The sequence below is a fragment of the Sphaerodactylus townsendi genome, linkage group LG07, assembly GCF_021028975.2.
Source record: "Sphaerodactylus townsendi isolate TG3544 linkage group LG07, MPM_Stown_v2.3, whole genome shotgun sequence".
NCBI classification, from domain to species: Eukaryota; Metazoa; Chordata; class Lepidosauria; order Squamata; family Sphaerodactylidae; genus Sphaerodactylus; species Sphaerodactylus townsendi.
Window position 1 is genome coordinate 46,478,030 of NC_059431.1, and position 16,161 is coordinate 46,494,190.

The window sequence follows — 16,161 nt, forward strand, 5'->3', positions numbered from 1 at the left end:
TATTAATTGTGTCTAAACAGTGTTACTTAGCATAATTTATTGATGATTTGTTTATGGTTCTTAGTGATGGTGAAGTACCTAAATTATTTTTGGAGTGGGTTAACATTTTACATCCAAATACAAGATCATATAATGAATTCCAGATTCCATTTTTGAACAATGTAGTAAATGTGGATACACAACATAGGCTGTTTCCGCACGAAGGCGGAAGCGGCCGGGTCGGCGTTTCTGACGCCGACCTGACGACGCTGGGACCGTCCGCACGGACGGTCCTGGAAAGAGCCGGGCAGCCGGCGCCGCTGAGCCAGGCGTCTGCCGGGCCTAGTGTCCTCATTTGGCGTCAGCCGAGTGCCTGGGGACACGCCCCTGGTTCTGCGCTACTGCTCCAGCGCAGGGGCGTGTCCCCAGGCCTCGGCGACGCGCCGGAGGCCCAGGGACAAGGTAAGTGCCGGGTGGGGGAGGTGTCTCGAAGCCGCTGCCGTTCACTCGGCAGCGACTTCGGTAAGGCTACGCTTCAACAAGAGCTTCTAAGCCGCTTCTGGGGAAACGCCGGCTTCGTGGCGGTCGGGCGGCGCGAGGGCGGCACGGCTGCGATGCAGCTGTGCCCCCTGTGTGAATGGCGGCCTGGAGACGGCGTTTTTGCCGTCTCCAGGCCACCATTAAATGCCCGTGCGGAAACGGCCATAGATTTCACTCTGTTTGAAGTTCGTGGATTGCAGTTCATACTTGCACTTTAACTCATATCATCCTCACCATCTTAAAATTGATCTTCCATATGGCTTATTTTTGAGAATGAAAAGAACAGCACTAGAAGCAAGGACTATAAAAAACCACCGCAGAGTGTAGAAGTGTGCTTATTAAATAACGGATTTCCCCTGGAAAGTGACTGAAACAGCTATAAGGCAGACTTAGTTCCACAAAATTCCCTATTTTGTGCAAGATCAAGAACAAAAATAAAATTAAAATAAAAAACCATCTTGTGTGTTTACATACTCTCCTTTTAGTTGAAAAATTAAATCTGATTTATAAATTTGGGGCACTGTAGCAGATATTCTGGGATGTCAACAACCTCCTCTAATGGGATTGAGGAGAACCTGAAGTTTTGGAGAGCTCCTTATTAGATCAGATGTGAAAAGCAAAATCAGCAAAAAGCCAAGAGTGTGTAGACACTTTAAATGTGGCTCATACTTTCTCTATTAGCTTATTATGGAAATGTTTTGAAAATCCAGAAAAAGCGTATAAAAAGACATTATATATTTCTCCATTTGTAACTAAAAATGTTGTATGTGTGATAAAATGTGAACGAGATTTACATGGAAGAGGTCTGGACTCATTAAAATTAGAATTTTGGAGCACTTATCAATGATCAGAAATCACGTGTTAGAGGCTCCATTAGCACGACATTTTCTGGAGACTGAACGTGCATCTGAATCATTGAAATATTTAACACCAAAGTTGAATTTGGACTCTATAAATATTTACTTGAAGTGACGTTTATCTCAATTAGAATCTCCTTATAAACACAGACTTGGTACCCTTTTACCTGGAGGTCTAAATGTAAATTGGAATTTAGCAGTTTTCCTTTAACAGAGAAAAATATCCCAACTGAGCCTAATTATAGTGTGAATATATCAGAAAGCCAAGTTAAGGCGAATCAAGGATGTTGGCAAGCTGATAACAAGGTGTACTGTCCTGAAGTCTGTAACTAATTTATTATTCACTTATTTCTCATTCTAATAATGTATACCATAGTTTTGTACTGAATTTTGTGCCGTTATGGATTATTGTTTGTAGTAAAGACCAAACATAAGCCTGTGGAAGATGTGTCCAAGGCAAGCAGCTATCCGGAAAACTTGCAAGGCTGTTCTGCAAGGCTGCTCTTCTATCATACAAAGTGACAGACAACATGGGAACGCTATTGCCAATCATTTTTAAAAGGACTTTATAATTATGAGAGATATTACAATTTAGTAACAGTACTGTTGTCAATTTTAAATGTTCTGATGTAAAAAGTACTCAGAGTGAGAGACTCCACTGTTAAGATACAATAAGGTTACTTTGAGTAAGGATTGAGTTTCATTTAAATAGATAGTTGATTTGTTTTGAATATTTGTAAGAACTGGTGATTTGAGATTTTTACATCGATGGTGCATTTGTTGTATAAGAATTTGAAGTGTCAGGATAGCTTCGGTCCTTAATTTTAAGCGTTAACGGTATTTACTATGTGTGAGGTTTTCTTAGGAAAACAAAGAAACAGGAAAACTGCATCCAAAAGAATATGAGACAGAAAGAGTTTGATCGTACAAATTAGTAAAATAATCTTAACTGACTGGTGGCTTAAATGAGGCATACATTTTAATAATTTTAATGTACTGTATGTGTACCCATTCTTCTTGTATTTCTCTTTTAATGGGTCTGTTATATGCTGCTACTAACTTATGGAAACCGTAACATAGATAAGAGAAGTTATTTTTAATTTTATTTTCCATAAAAAAGATAACTGATTTTATAATTCTATTAATTTCTGACTGTTTTAGCTGTCAACATAAGCTGTGGTCTATGCAGTATAACTCAGAAACAAGCAAATGAAGCATGTTGCAGTTTATATTAATAAATAAAAGACAAATAATTTCCTCTAAAATAAGCTATTCTAAATAAAAGCAGAGCACTTAAAAAGAAGTCTAACAGTCCAATATTGGGTTTTGTATTGACTTTACAAAACATTATCACCTCCTTGACTAACCCTTAGCTGCCAGCAGACGCTGCCTCAGGCCACTACACACCTAATTGCTCGGTAAAAAAGGCCGTTTCCCTACCTCATTGAGCTGGATGATGTGATAAATTTGCCTCAGGTATTCGCTGCCACCTGGTTTGTGGCAGATATCCAGGACCATCATGTTTATTTTCTGCTCAGTCAACTCAAGTTCAATAGCTTCCACTTCTAAGCTTCTACCATCTTCTGCTGCAGTGACAGTACTAGAGGAAATGAAAAGAAAAACCCCACAAGTATCACAAATAGTCACGAATCACAAACAATAATGCTACTAAACCTCAAGAGTAAAATCCAGAATACTAATACAAATGTATACAACCACAGTCACATGAAAACGTGCCCTTCTATGTAGTTTAAAATTGTGCCAGCAGATACCTGAAAATATTGATAAGTATGTGTTCTTTTACCAGTATATATTTCTCATAATCACAGTCATCAAAGAAAATAAAACTGTTAGTTTTCTGTTAGCATAAAAGTAGTTTCAAGAAAAAGCATTAATATTCTTTATTTTGCAGCATTGTGTTGTTCTAGTCATTTTATGAAGTCCTGGCTGGAAAATCAATATCTGAAAAGGTATGCAACAGTCCACTCATGGGTAACTTTATATCACTATTTGCTTTGCAGAAATTAAGAACTTGTACTTTCCATTTCAGATTTGAAAGAAAATATAATATATCTTTGTCTTTTATTTATGATACATTGGTTCATTACTGTATTAATTCAAGTCTTGAATCTTGCCTTCAGTTGGGCATTTTAAAAACTATGAAAACTGACAAGCCTACTAGTCCATGAGACAACCTTTAAAACTATCAGAGCCTACAATACAAGCATTTCTGAATGAAAACAAGCAAAATATAATATGGAAGATTTTAGCAGTAAATTCCAATTCAATATTTAAAATGTGCTAATATTACACAACCTTTCTGGGTGATTTATTGGTCTGGTCTCTGAAATGTTATACAGCTGCTGGACAATAGAAACAATGTGGTTTCACAATACAACTTCAGGACTTGAAAGACAGTAAATTATTTTAAAATACTGCAATGTGCAATGTATACCTTTGCTGAAGAATAAAAAATATTTTACCTGAGAGATTCACAAGATGAAGACACTTATATACTTAGCATATTTTAAAGCCAGTATAGATGTATAGCTGAATTTTATGTCAAACTGCTTAGAAGATGACATTGAAAGAGTTGAGGCCATATGACAAAGGAGTGTATCAGTGTCAGAACCCATACTGTATCCTTTCCTGTCCATCACTGTGCAGGTGAAGCAGATGATTGGATTCAGTCAGTGCTGTGATTAATGAGTTCCTCTCTAGATTTGGTACTGCCTATCAATCATGTCATTAGGGAGAATGTGCCCTGAAAGAGGCAGACCTCAGCCAAGGAATAACTGCATTCATCTTAATCTTTATATGCACCCAGTCAGGCAACTCAGGGTCACCATGATGAAAAATAATAATCTTCAACTCAACAAATTACTTTGCAAAGACAGACATTTTCTTTACTTTTTGGGGATGGGGCTTCTCCAGAATGTTTAGTGGGCTGTTTATAACTTGGACACTAACAAAAATATGAAGGTTATTTTAGTGAACTGGTAACGTAGGAGATAAGCAATAACTATCACTGCCACTTTTCTTGTTGGTTTTTCTTACTGTTTTTGTTTGTTTATCAACATAATTTTATTCAGCGAAACAATTTACCTGATCAGCACCAATATTTTGAAAGATAATAACTGGAAAGCATTCTTATAATGGGAAAATAGAAATGCAATTATTAGTGTCCAAATTGTCCAAAGTAAATAATGTTAGACAGACACTTTATTATATACTTGATAATAATAAAACATTTTAATCAGGGAATGGTTCCAGAGCTAGACATTTATCAATGATACAAAATTTGTACAACCATTTGAAAGAATCAGGTTTGTCACTTTCCATTAGAAATATCGTTGTGATTTGTTTAGCAAATGAAATTGTTGGTAATAGACCCTTTCCATAGACAACATTCCAAATACACATAGTTTGAATTTCCAACTTCATTTTGCCTCATTTTGATGAGACATGTTTTATATTTGCACTAGAGGCTTACAACCAAGAGGTATTCTGACCAATAAATACCTGCACACCACCTCAAACATGCTGTCTTTTTTATTTAATTCCAGTCCTTTCCTGTTTATCTTTGTCTCCATTCATATATTGTTTGTGACAACCTCCCTGGAATCGATGAGTAGGTCATGATTCTGAAAAAAATGTGATCTACCCCTTTCAAATCATAGTATGACTCCCCAACACCCAAGAATAAATAGGGCTTCCACATAAACAGAGATGAACAACTGGGAAAGCCAGGTCATGTGGGGAACAGGAGAATTACATTACATTATATTACATGCCATAAGAATAATCCAGAGAATTCAAAGAATTTTGCTACACTTAAAAGCTTTCACCTTTTTGCAAAATATTACTGTGTTTGATACTTGGGGGAAATCTGAAAAGGTTCCTATTTTATTCTATCAGAAATGGCTAGATGCTTTTTTTCCTGTTACTCCAAAATGTTCCAAGTCCCTTCTAGATATGGTATGCTGCAAAATTCAATATGTTTACTTGTTTCTCATCACAAAATACCCTTTACGTACATATATTCCCCTTTAATGTAATCTCCATAGAAAAATCCATTACTAGAATATATGTAATGACAGTTCAAACACAGTGGAGGAAAACACAATTTCCTTTGTTTTCAGTTTATCCTAATAATTATATCCCTGTGGGAATGTGATACTTGCTATGAGAAATATTTTTACTATAAAATATATTATTATGAATAAGTGACAGGGAACAAAAGGAAACTGATATGCTTTCTTACCAGTCTATGCTTAGCTTTCTTGCCTTCAGTAACTGGTTTTCAATCCAGTTTGGTCTTTGCTGTTCAATGCTCCATATAATCTTCTGTGTCACTTCTTTAGGGCTACTTTTCTTTTTTCCCATAATGCTTTCCAAACACACACGAACCAAACTAAGCTTCTCTTTGCTCCATCTGTCAAGTGTTGTACCAATTAAAAGTTCTGTGGTGTTTCCATCCTCAAAAATCCGACATATAATTACAATCAAGATCCAGACAAGAAGACCAGCTTTTTTCAATTCAACACAAGTTTTTGGCATTTTTCTCTCAGACAGAAAAAAGAAATACTTAATTGGGAGAGGCAAACACGCAATCACTGTAGGTAACTTGCTGATTACAATAGATACTGCCTGAGCAGCAAGCCTTGTGAAGCCTTTAAAAAAAATAAAAGAAGGTATGATTAATACTAAACTCTGTTGTTTTACATGAAGTTTTGAGCACTGCCTATGTCTGATTTTAGAAGTCACTGAGATGCACATGGCAGATAAGGTTGGCACCATCTTCTGTGGCAAGTTTTCCTCTCCATCCCTTCCACTATGCAGATGTCATACGAAGACATGATTTATATGTATCTCCACTTCTTTTTTTGAGGAGGAACAACCCACAACCTGGTTTCCCACATCATAAGGTAATTTGAATGGAATTCCCAGTTCACTTTAGATATTTTTGTGGTATAGAGATAGTTACTTATTCTACACAGAGGATAGCACCAAGCACCAGTTCAAGCCAATATGTACTAAATATGTACTTGTACTAATATGTACTTGTACTAAAAAGGTGGGGGGAACCAGCATAGAGAGTTAAATCCCTAATAAGCCATGACCTGACCATGCAACCTGAGGCAAGTCACTATCCCTCAGTCTAAGCTATTTACCCCACAGTATAACTGTTGAATACTATTATTCATTACTTAGTAAGCCTTGAAATGAAATTGAAAACAAGTTACGATCCAAACAGTTAATGTATGCTCATCAAGTGGCTTGCTCAAGTCACATTGGATGTATCAGTGAGTTTCTCACTTCTTCAGGGATTGAGAGTAGAGGCTGTTGTTCAGAGGGTGCATCTGTTTTGCATGCAAATTGTCCCCAACATCTCCAGTTAAAAAGAATCCGGGAGTGGATGATGTAAAAGAGCAGTACTAGAGACTACTGGAAGCTGTTGCCAGTCAGAATAGACAGTAATGCCTTTGATAGACCAATGACATACGCACAGTGCCATCCACAAAGGGTGTGTGTGGCTGAAATGGTTCAAGAGGTGGTATGACCCTGATGTCAGCATAAATGCCACTTGCACTGGCATAAGGGGCATGTATGTTGGTAGTGTGGCCAGTGAAGCAATGGCTCTGTGCAAGAGTTCACACCATTCCCTTCAGTGTTGTTCCTGGGGAGGGGATGGCATTAGCTGGCTTCCTGAGCCTTTTTGGTCTGAGAATGCCTCACATTTGCCAGTGTGAACTAGCATTTCAGTTAGAAATTACTCCCACATGAAGATTCTTTTCATAACTTTAAAACGATTCCCTTTATACATAAAGCTAATGAAACATTTAAATTCACATTATTAAAATTCTAGATACTTTGTTACTCTTTGGAATACAGGTAAAATTTTAAACTTGTTTTAAGAGTTAGAGAAAGTAACTTTACTTTCTCTAATGTGACATTATTAGTGGCAGTCAATTATAAATGTTTGTATTATAAATTTATGACAAAGTACATTCAAACATTACAGTCCCAACATTCGTTATAAATGAATCCTGTGATAGCATATTTACAAACAGCAAATTCTAATCTGCTTCATAAACTCTAAAAAGACAAAAAAAACCCCCAGGTTGCTGTTTTAATAATTGGGGACCTTTGACTATCAATAGCATAACATTTTATCCTTTTCACCACACGTGATAATATACTATATCTCCCAAATGCTTAGAAATCTATTAATGCACTGTTCATCATTCCAATAGTGAACATGACGGTTCTGTAACTACCAGTGGGCAATGAAAAACGATACAGCCAGAAGATGCACATAGGGGAATACTTTTATTCTTACTTAAAATATATTTATTTAAAAATACTTAAATATTTTTTAATGAAACTCCTTACTCCTGGAAATGGTCAATGAGGACTGAGTGGTCTACTTTTTTCCAGTGGTCATAGAACTAAACCAGACATCATGGAGGCCATGGCTATTTCCATTTTAGATATGAATTTGGCCATTTAAAAAAGGTCTCAAGGGCTGCAGCACAGAGGGACCGGGTGATCTTGTTTATCCATCACACATCTTTTCACGCCAAATAGCTTATCTGAATTCTCCTCTTTACTTTCCCTGCCAAAAATTCCTTCCAGCCCTTGCTTCTTCATACCATTACAAAGACGGGCATTACTTAGTAAAAAGCAACAACGATGGCATCAATACATGTCAACAATGATCTCAAAACTTCAAGAATTATCTTACTAGAACTATTAAATCATGCTCCTTAACTCTAACTTTAATTACATGTGCAACCATTATTTTGGCAGGTTTATGTAAGAACACACCTACATTTCCCAGATTCTTTTCTCTTCATTTCTCTAGGAACATAATTCCATTCCTTTGGAACAGTCTTCAACAAACTTTCAGGAACTATTTGCTTGTGCTGATAGGTTCCATAGTTTTCAGTTGCTTCCCAAGAATGCATCAAAGAAATGATCTGCTTCACTATACCCTTAACTGAATCCATCAAAGTCAGCTTCAAACATCTGATTACCTCTGGTTCCAACTCAGCAGAACTAGAAACTTTGGAAGCAAGATAAGAGAGACATTAACTACATTGAGCCATTTAGAGAGCAACCCCAGTGGGGTTAGCCCTAGAAAAGTGTCCTTAGGATTATTTTTTCCTTTAATTTTTGTAAATTATAACATATACAAAATAAAGAACCTAACATTACAGACAAAAATACGAAGAAATCTATGCTGTACAAAAAACCCATAAAGCATTACTTAATGCAACACTTTTTCCGTTACAAAATATAACAAAACATTTAAATCTAGCTGTAATGTTCATTGCCAAAACACCAAAAAAGTTACATTATTGTTAAACAAGGTTTCTGCTGTCCAGGATCCACAATTGTTCAAGCATTCAAACTTCAACAGTTCAGCAATCTATCAAACCTAACTGTTCCATGTTTTTATATTCAAACCAATCCATGATTTCCAGTTTTCTGCAATCAGTATTTTTCTTCAGTAACATAGTCCAGAATCATATTTAAATTTGGCTTTTTACAATTCTTAGACACAAGTCTTCACTAAAATAACATTAGGGCTCTTAAAAGCCAAAGATCTAACATATGATTAATTTCCATAATGACATTTTTCCCAGATTAGTTTTTCAATGTCACATTCCAGTGCTTAGATAAATCAAATTTTTCTTTATCATGCAATTAATTCAATCAAAAATAAAATATTTTAAGCAATTCCTGTTTCCATAGTAGTAAATAAAATCTCTAATAGAACTACTCATATAATCATTTCTTACTTTATAAATGGAATATAAACTTTGTAATTCTAGAAAAGTTAAGCATTACTCAGCATAGTGAGTTTCAGCATATAATTTGTGTCATATTTTCAGCTTGGGATATAATTTGTGTCATATTTCCAGCTTGGGATATATTAAAGATCTTTAAATTCAGAGTTGCATGCAAAGGTTGTAAGCAACAATATCTTTGGATTTATGAATTTTATTTTAATCTAGCCCAAACTTCCAATATCTCAACAACAAAGTAATTTGTATAGATCATATTTAATTATTTTGCTTAAAAGGTCTTGAAAATTTGAAAAATTTAGGTAGATGGTCGTGGAATTCTTGAACCATGTTGTACCATCTGATACAGAAAGCACCGTTTATTGATATCCACTTGAATATCATTTCAAATTTGGAAGACTGGTGATACAGAATGATATTAAAGCACTGGATACAGAGGCACAGAGTAATTAATGAAATGTATGTTTTTATTTAAAAATATATGTGAAGAAAATTTATGTAAATGGATTGATTGTAATGGTTCCTGCATGTGCAGAAAGACATATATGGCCATCAACTACTAACAACAAAACCTTTACTTTCTCTTCCAGAACCATCATGCCTTGTGATGCTGTTTAACAGTCAGTTTTCAATTTTACTCTAGGGAGAAGTCCTAGAGTTTGATGACATCCCATCCTTCTACAGGTAAACTGGGCTGTAAACAGATGGTGCCTGTCAGGTTATAGTCCTTGCTTGGCATCCCTTGTCTCTACTTCACTTCTTCTTTGCTCCACTCTTCTTCTCTTCATCTCACACTTCTCTATCCTCCACCAGGCATCAAACCCCACCTGCACTGATGCCAGCTCTTTGCTTCCCTCCATCCACCTGATTCAATTTCCAGGTGGACTGAGCAAGTTGGGATGTTGGTGCTGAGGTTGCCACCAACAGGTCGAGACTTGCCCCCATCACCTCTGGTTCAAAGTGAGTTGGAGGTGGGCCCTTGCTGCTGGGGCCAGGGCAAACTGGGGAAGGTGCATACTTGCCACTGGAGCAAGTTGTGACTGATGCCTGTGGCTGGCACCCATTGTGATCAAGGCTAGTCAGAACACCAGTTTTCACCTCACAGGCCAACCTCAGATTCTAATGAGGTGGTGGAAGCAGGCCCTTGCAGTTGGGCTCAGCAGGATTCCCCCCTCCACCTTACAACGTTATATTATCATTTACTGCATTGTAATAAATTCTTTTTTCTCAGATGCCATTCTTTTATCCTTTAATCAGTCCAAAAATTATTACTATTTATACTTCCTGTTTCTTTTCTTGAACAAACAAGTTCTCAAGGGTAGTTTCATTCATTCATTTATTCGATTTATACCCCCCCCATAGTGCTTAGGGTGGCTAACAACAAGCAAATAACAACAAATTCTAATCAACTATCAAACCAACAAATGATCAAATATCAAAACATCACCAATCATGGCATAGCAACAATATTCATATCATATTATATTGGCTAAGTGCAACCTCTGTCTAAGTGTGTGACGTGTTTCTTGGTTTCCATAGCAACAATATTAACATATAACATAGTAGAAAAAAAGTCATAACATAACAGCAGCATCATAAACATAATAATATAACAATGAAAGCACATCTTAACAGCAAACAGCTTGATCTAGTACCATCCTAAGAACACTTCCCAGGACTAAGCCCCATTGAATAGACCTGAGTAGAATTCTACAAAGATCTGCTTAGCATTGCTCTCTAAATTAAGTATTCAACAATGCACACCATCTATGAAATGTTTATTACTAAAACAATTTGAAAAATTATCACAATGTTTGATAATTATAATGATATTTATGGCATTTGGTAAGAATCATACATAGTCAGAAAAAGATCTGCAGCAGTAGGTACATCCGAAAAGAAAAACAAAAGAAAGAATTCAGAAAAAAATTACTTGGGGCTTCTTTCAGTCTACCACTGCTTCAGCATTACTTTCCCAGACAGAACTGAGAAGGGGTTGATGAGGATATGGAAGGATGAACTGGCCACTTATTTCCGTAACAGCATCAATATGTGCACTGTATATCAATATTATCTATCCAGATATCACCATGCACTCATGCTAGATTTAACATGCTACCATCTGCACTGCATTCCATCTAGTTGTAGATTTTGTCCTCGTTCTGCTAATCTGATTAAAACATTGGTCCATTTGTTTTTCCATTATAGATTCTATGCACAGATACACTTGGATTTATTAGAACCAATATTGCTTGACAAAAAATGGCTCTCAAAACTTATTGCTATGGTTTGACCAACAAACTACTATATCTGTAACTAAGTTTTATAATCTGGAATTAAAATATGGCCCGAGTTAACATTCTATGTATAATCTACTCAGATTCTAACCCTTAAACTGTAAAATATACTAGGATGAATGATGTATGCCAAGATTTAGTGTTTTTTCTTCTTCTCAATGGCCTGTGGTCCATAATAAAGACCCACTGACTAATTTCCATAACAGTTTGGCATTGTGCTTGTGAGCCCATAATAAAAGAAGGGAAGGGAAAGAAGGCTGTGTCTTGCAGCACTTGTAGTGGACTAAATTGGAACTTTATGAAACACTAAATTTGACCAGTAAACATCCAATACAAAGTCTAAATGGAAGAAGGCAAAAAGAAATACCACCTTTCATAGAGAAATATTGCTACTGTCCCATAACCTAACAATAAACCCACTTTCAGGATGATTTTTCAGAACTCAAACTGGGGCAGTTTTGATTTAAATCATGATTAAAATCACTAGTCAGCAAGACGATTTAAATCATTATTTCTTACATAGTATAATTCTTGCAGGTATACTTTTAATATTTACAATCAGATGAAGGTTTCATTTTTAGAATAATGCCTGCTTTACCCACAGGTAGAGAAATTTCATTAAAATATTCCCAAACTTGGACTCTTTTACGGCCTACTGTCATTACACATTTTGCCTCTAGGGAGAAAATAATATGATGAAACTCAAACAAAGATACCAAGACTTATGGAATAGTTTGCTCAAAATGTTTCACTTTCACTTTTACTGACTGCCCCGCCCTGTTCACACTTAGCCCCTTGTGCAGATCTATTCCACTTCCAACAAACTTCTGTACATTGAACTTCTTGAAACTTAGCTCTTAAGAGTCAAGGATTGATTCTATGTACATTGATGTGCAAAGGACTATGGGATAAAGGGTTCTTTTGAAACTCTGCAAGTTTCTTTTACAACATTTTTACTGTGAAGAAGTTGCATGTTATCTCTGTAGACACAAATTCACAGCTTTTAGAACTGCAAAACAAGCATGTGTGATAATATCATCTAGATGAAAAAAACTGCCTCAAATAATTTTATAGAAATCTCTGGAAGAGATTGAGAATGGATTATTGGAATTTACTTTACCCCAAAAGTGTAAACTTTGCATGAATATACAGTCTCATGCACATAATTAAAAATGAATCCTTATTTCATGATGAATAAGACTATAATGTAGCTTCAACAGAAACCATTTAACCAGTTTTTAGACTATAATGTAGCTTCAACAGAAACCATTTAAACTATCTTTGGATAGATTTCTTTCCTCAAAAGGTTTTTCATTAAAAACTGTGACTGAAATTTTAAAAAATCAATTTAAATGTTAAAAATCTGATTATTATTTTTTAAATCATTAATTTTTATCCACCCGAATAAAGCAAACTAAACATTACACCGTTTGATTAGGAGAGCATTACAACAAATTTAATTTATATTATGGGGCAGGAAGACATAGGTTTAAGATACTTTCACAGTCATTGTCCATGAGTATCCCCCTCAAGAAGCCAGGAAAGAAACTCTAAACTTTCATATTTTATCCCCAATTTACTTTGATGATTCTCTTTTGTCATTTACAAGTACTGCACTTGGGGGAATGCTACCCTCCCAGAACTTACCTCTCATGTTGAAAGATGAAGTCACTTTTGAAAATAGGATATCTAGTACTTAGCATTATATCTGTGGACACCTCATTGCTTAACATTGCCACAGTTTATCTTGATTTGATAGTAGAGAGACCAGCAATGCTACTTAAATAAATCTCCAGGACACTTATAACATTATGCGGTTTAAGATGTTTGACATTCTGTATCAATAAACCAAGAACACTAAATCTATATAAACACACGAACATTCCACCATGTTTGTCATACCTGATACATTGTGCAAACAATCCCACATCTTCTCTTTTTCCATGAAGTCCTCAAGAACAACACCAAGTGATTTGGGAGATAAAGTGCAATAAGACAGTACGGTAAAGACTGCTTCAGTTAAACTTGGTTTGCTGCTATCTTTCTCATCAAGGCAAGTTCTTTGTTCTCCACATTTGAACAATTCAGATTCTTGAACACAGAAAAAAACAGTCTCAACTCAAGCCAGAATCCAGTTCACAGCCATGGAACATCCAATGGAAGACTGTTAGCCACCTGACTCCTTCTGCTGCTATTTGTCTCATTGGGGAAAATACACAGGTAGCCAAATGGAACTTTTAGATTTTTGCCAATGGAGTAGGTAGGAACTCTGGGGGGAACATTGACATATGCCGTTTGGAAAGGGTTTACTCCACCTACCCTCAGTATAGGTGAAATCCAGTGGTGTAATGTCCATTGGGCAATGTGGGCAGCTACCCAGGACTCAGGAATTTTGCAGGGCAGGTTCCTGCGTTTTTATTTTTTGGTGTTTTTTTCATATTTTGGCCTTCAGGGGGCGCATTTTAGAGATATTGGCACCAAGATTTCAGGGTATCATAAGAAGACTGTCCTGATGACACCCCCCAAGTTTGGTGCAGTTTGGTTCAGGGGGTCCAAAGTTATGGACCCCCAAACGAGTTGCCCCTATCCCCCATTGTTTCCAATAGGAGATAAGGAGATGGGGGCTGCACCTTTGAGGGTCCATAACTTTGTCCCCCCTGAACAAAGCTTCACCAAACTTGGGGGGTGTCATCAGGACAGTCTCCTGATGATACCCAGAAATTGTGGTGTCACTAGCTTAACAATTCCACCCCTGTCAGGCACCCCCAGAAATTTGCCCAAGAATCTTACTTCTGCATTGATTTTTTTCCATTGATGTCAGTGGGGAATTTCTGGTGCAGCCTGTGGGGTGCACATTTCTGAAGGCACAGTCACAGAACTTTCAGGGTATCTTCAGGAGACTGTTTGGTGAAGTTTGGTTCAGAGGGGCTAAAGCTATGGACCCTCAAAGGGGCAGCCTCTATCTTCTATTAGCTCTCATTGGAAACAATGGAGGATGGGGAACCCCTTTTGGGAGTCCATTAACTTTGCCCCCCCCCCCGCCACTAACTTTAAAAATGCTGTTTTTGTGGAACCCAGCAGGCTTCATGTGCTGGAGAAATGATACCCTAAAATTTTGGTGCCAATATCTCTAAAAACACGCCCCCTGCAGGCCAAAATGCGAAAAAACACCAAAAAATAAAAACGCATCCGAGAATCTTGGATGTTACCACAAGTTCAGATCACGCAGAGTTCGGAGGGGCCAGGCTCGGGCCCTTGGCCCTCCAAGCACCTCCGAACCAGCTCAGCTCAGCCTGATCCACGGATCGGGCCGAGCCAAACTGCCAAGCTTTACTGCCTGTACTCTGCCTCTTGTCAGCCCTGCTGGGTCCTCAGAAGGATCTTTGTGGGGTGGCAGGACTAGCAGTCAGGGGTGCACTTTTTACTTCATTACTATCCACCCCCAGCAGTGTCCCTGCTATAAATGTCATTTTAAGGCTAGCACTCATATGTCCTACTTACGTTAATATTTAAACAAACTCCAAGATAGTCTCCACATAACTAAAGACATTTAGTTCTTACAGATTTAGTAAAATGTTTAAGGATTTTGTGGGACATTATCAGAAAACTTTAAAGGCTGTCATAAGTATAGAATATTACTAAAGATCCATTTCAGTTAATGCATGTATGTATTTTTTTCTCTTTTTGTTACTTATGAAAAATAATTTTAAAATATCAAAAAAGAAATTTAGTTTTAAGGAAGCTTGTTGAGAGCTGTGAATTTTTAACTCTTAATTCTTCTGAAACTGGAGGGAATTGTCAGTCAATAGATTAATAACTTCGGTCTCTTAATTCTTGTGATAATTGAGAGAGCCAGTAAATTCAACACAGGGTAATACAAGAATACTATGATGAAGTAAGAATATAATCTTCATCAAACATTTGTCAGTCTTTGTAGAAGATGACATGTATTTGAATAGGTAAGTGAATACATTGTAGAATTCAATAAGAAACATGACAGAAGTTGAATGGTGATGTTCTCCTGACAAATGTTAGACCACTTTAAAACGACAGAACTAAATAATATGTGAATTTACTACAACCAATATGAAATAGTTTTGGGATGAGATGATAAAAATAAATGCTAACATTATGCAGTTTAACAGCAATACAAAATAGTTGTAGCTAACATCTCAATAGATTGCAAACATTTATTATTTTCAAACACATTAACAGAATAGTAAATGAATTATTGTGCAAAATGAGGCTGTTTCTTTTAACTATTTGTTCCCTGACCAAATCATTTCTTATGTAACCATGCCTACTATGCAAATGAAACAAACCGCAGTTTAGATTGCATTAACAAAAATTCCACAATAAATTTATAACAGCTTTCTGCAAATTCACCAGATTTGAAATATTGATGTTTCTAAGGGAAAATACAAACACAAACTTTATTTAAATGTAGCTGTTGCAAGTTCGTTCTGCTGGAATTTGGAATTTACCTCCCCCGAACATCTGCCCAAAACAAATCACTGTACAGAAGCTGCCATTTAGCGCTACTGATATACCCAATAAAACATCCTTTTTACTGTACTGGGGCAAATAGCAGCTTCAGAGGATAAAAGCCAGCATAGGGTAGTGGTTAAGAGTGGTGGATTCTTATCTGGAGAACTGGGGTTGATTCCCCACTCA

General features: G+C 36.6%; 1 protein-coding gene across 3 annotated transcripts in view; it reads right to left on the bottom strand.

Annotated features, from left to right (window-relative positions):
• KIAA0825 (KIAA0825 ortholog) overlaps positions 1-16,161 on the bottom strand; it is a 251,024-nt gene that overhangs the window by 139,244 nt on the left and 95,619 nt on the right. For all 3 annotated transcript variants that reach the window (XM_048503736.1, XM_048503735.1, XM_048503737.1), the window contains 4 exons: positions 13,390-13,578; positions 8,212-8,445; positions 5,641-6,049; positions 2,817-2,976 (listed from right to left, as the gene is read on the bottom strand). In XM_048503736.1, coding sequence (XP_048359693.1) covers positions 2,817-2,976; positions 5,641-6,049; positions 8,212-8,445; positions 13,390-13,578 — 992 coding nt within the window. The remainder of the gene's footprint in view (positions 1-2,816; positions 2,977-5,640; positions 6,050-8,211; positions 8,446-13,389; positions 13,579-16,161) is intronic.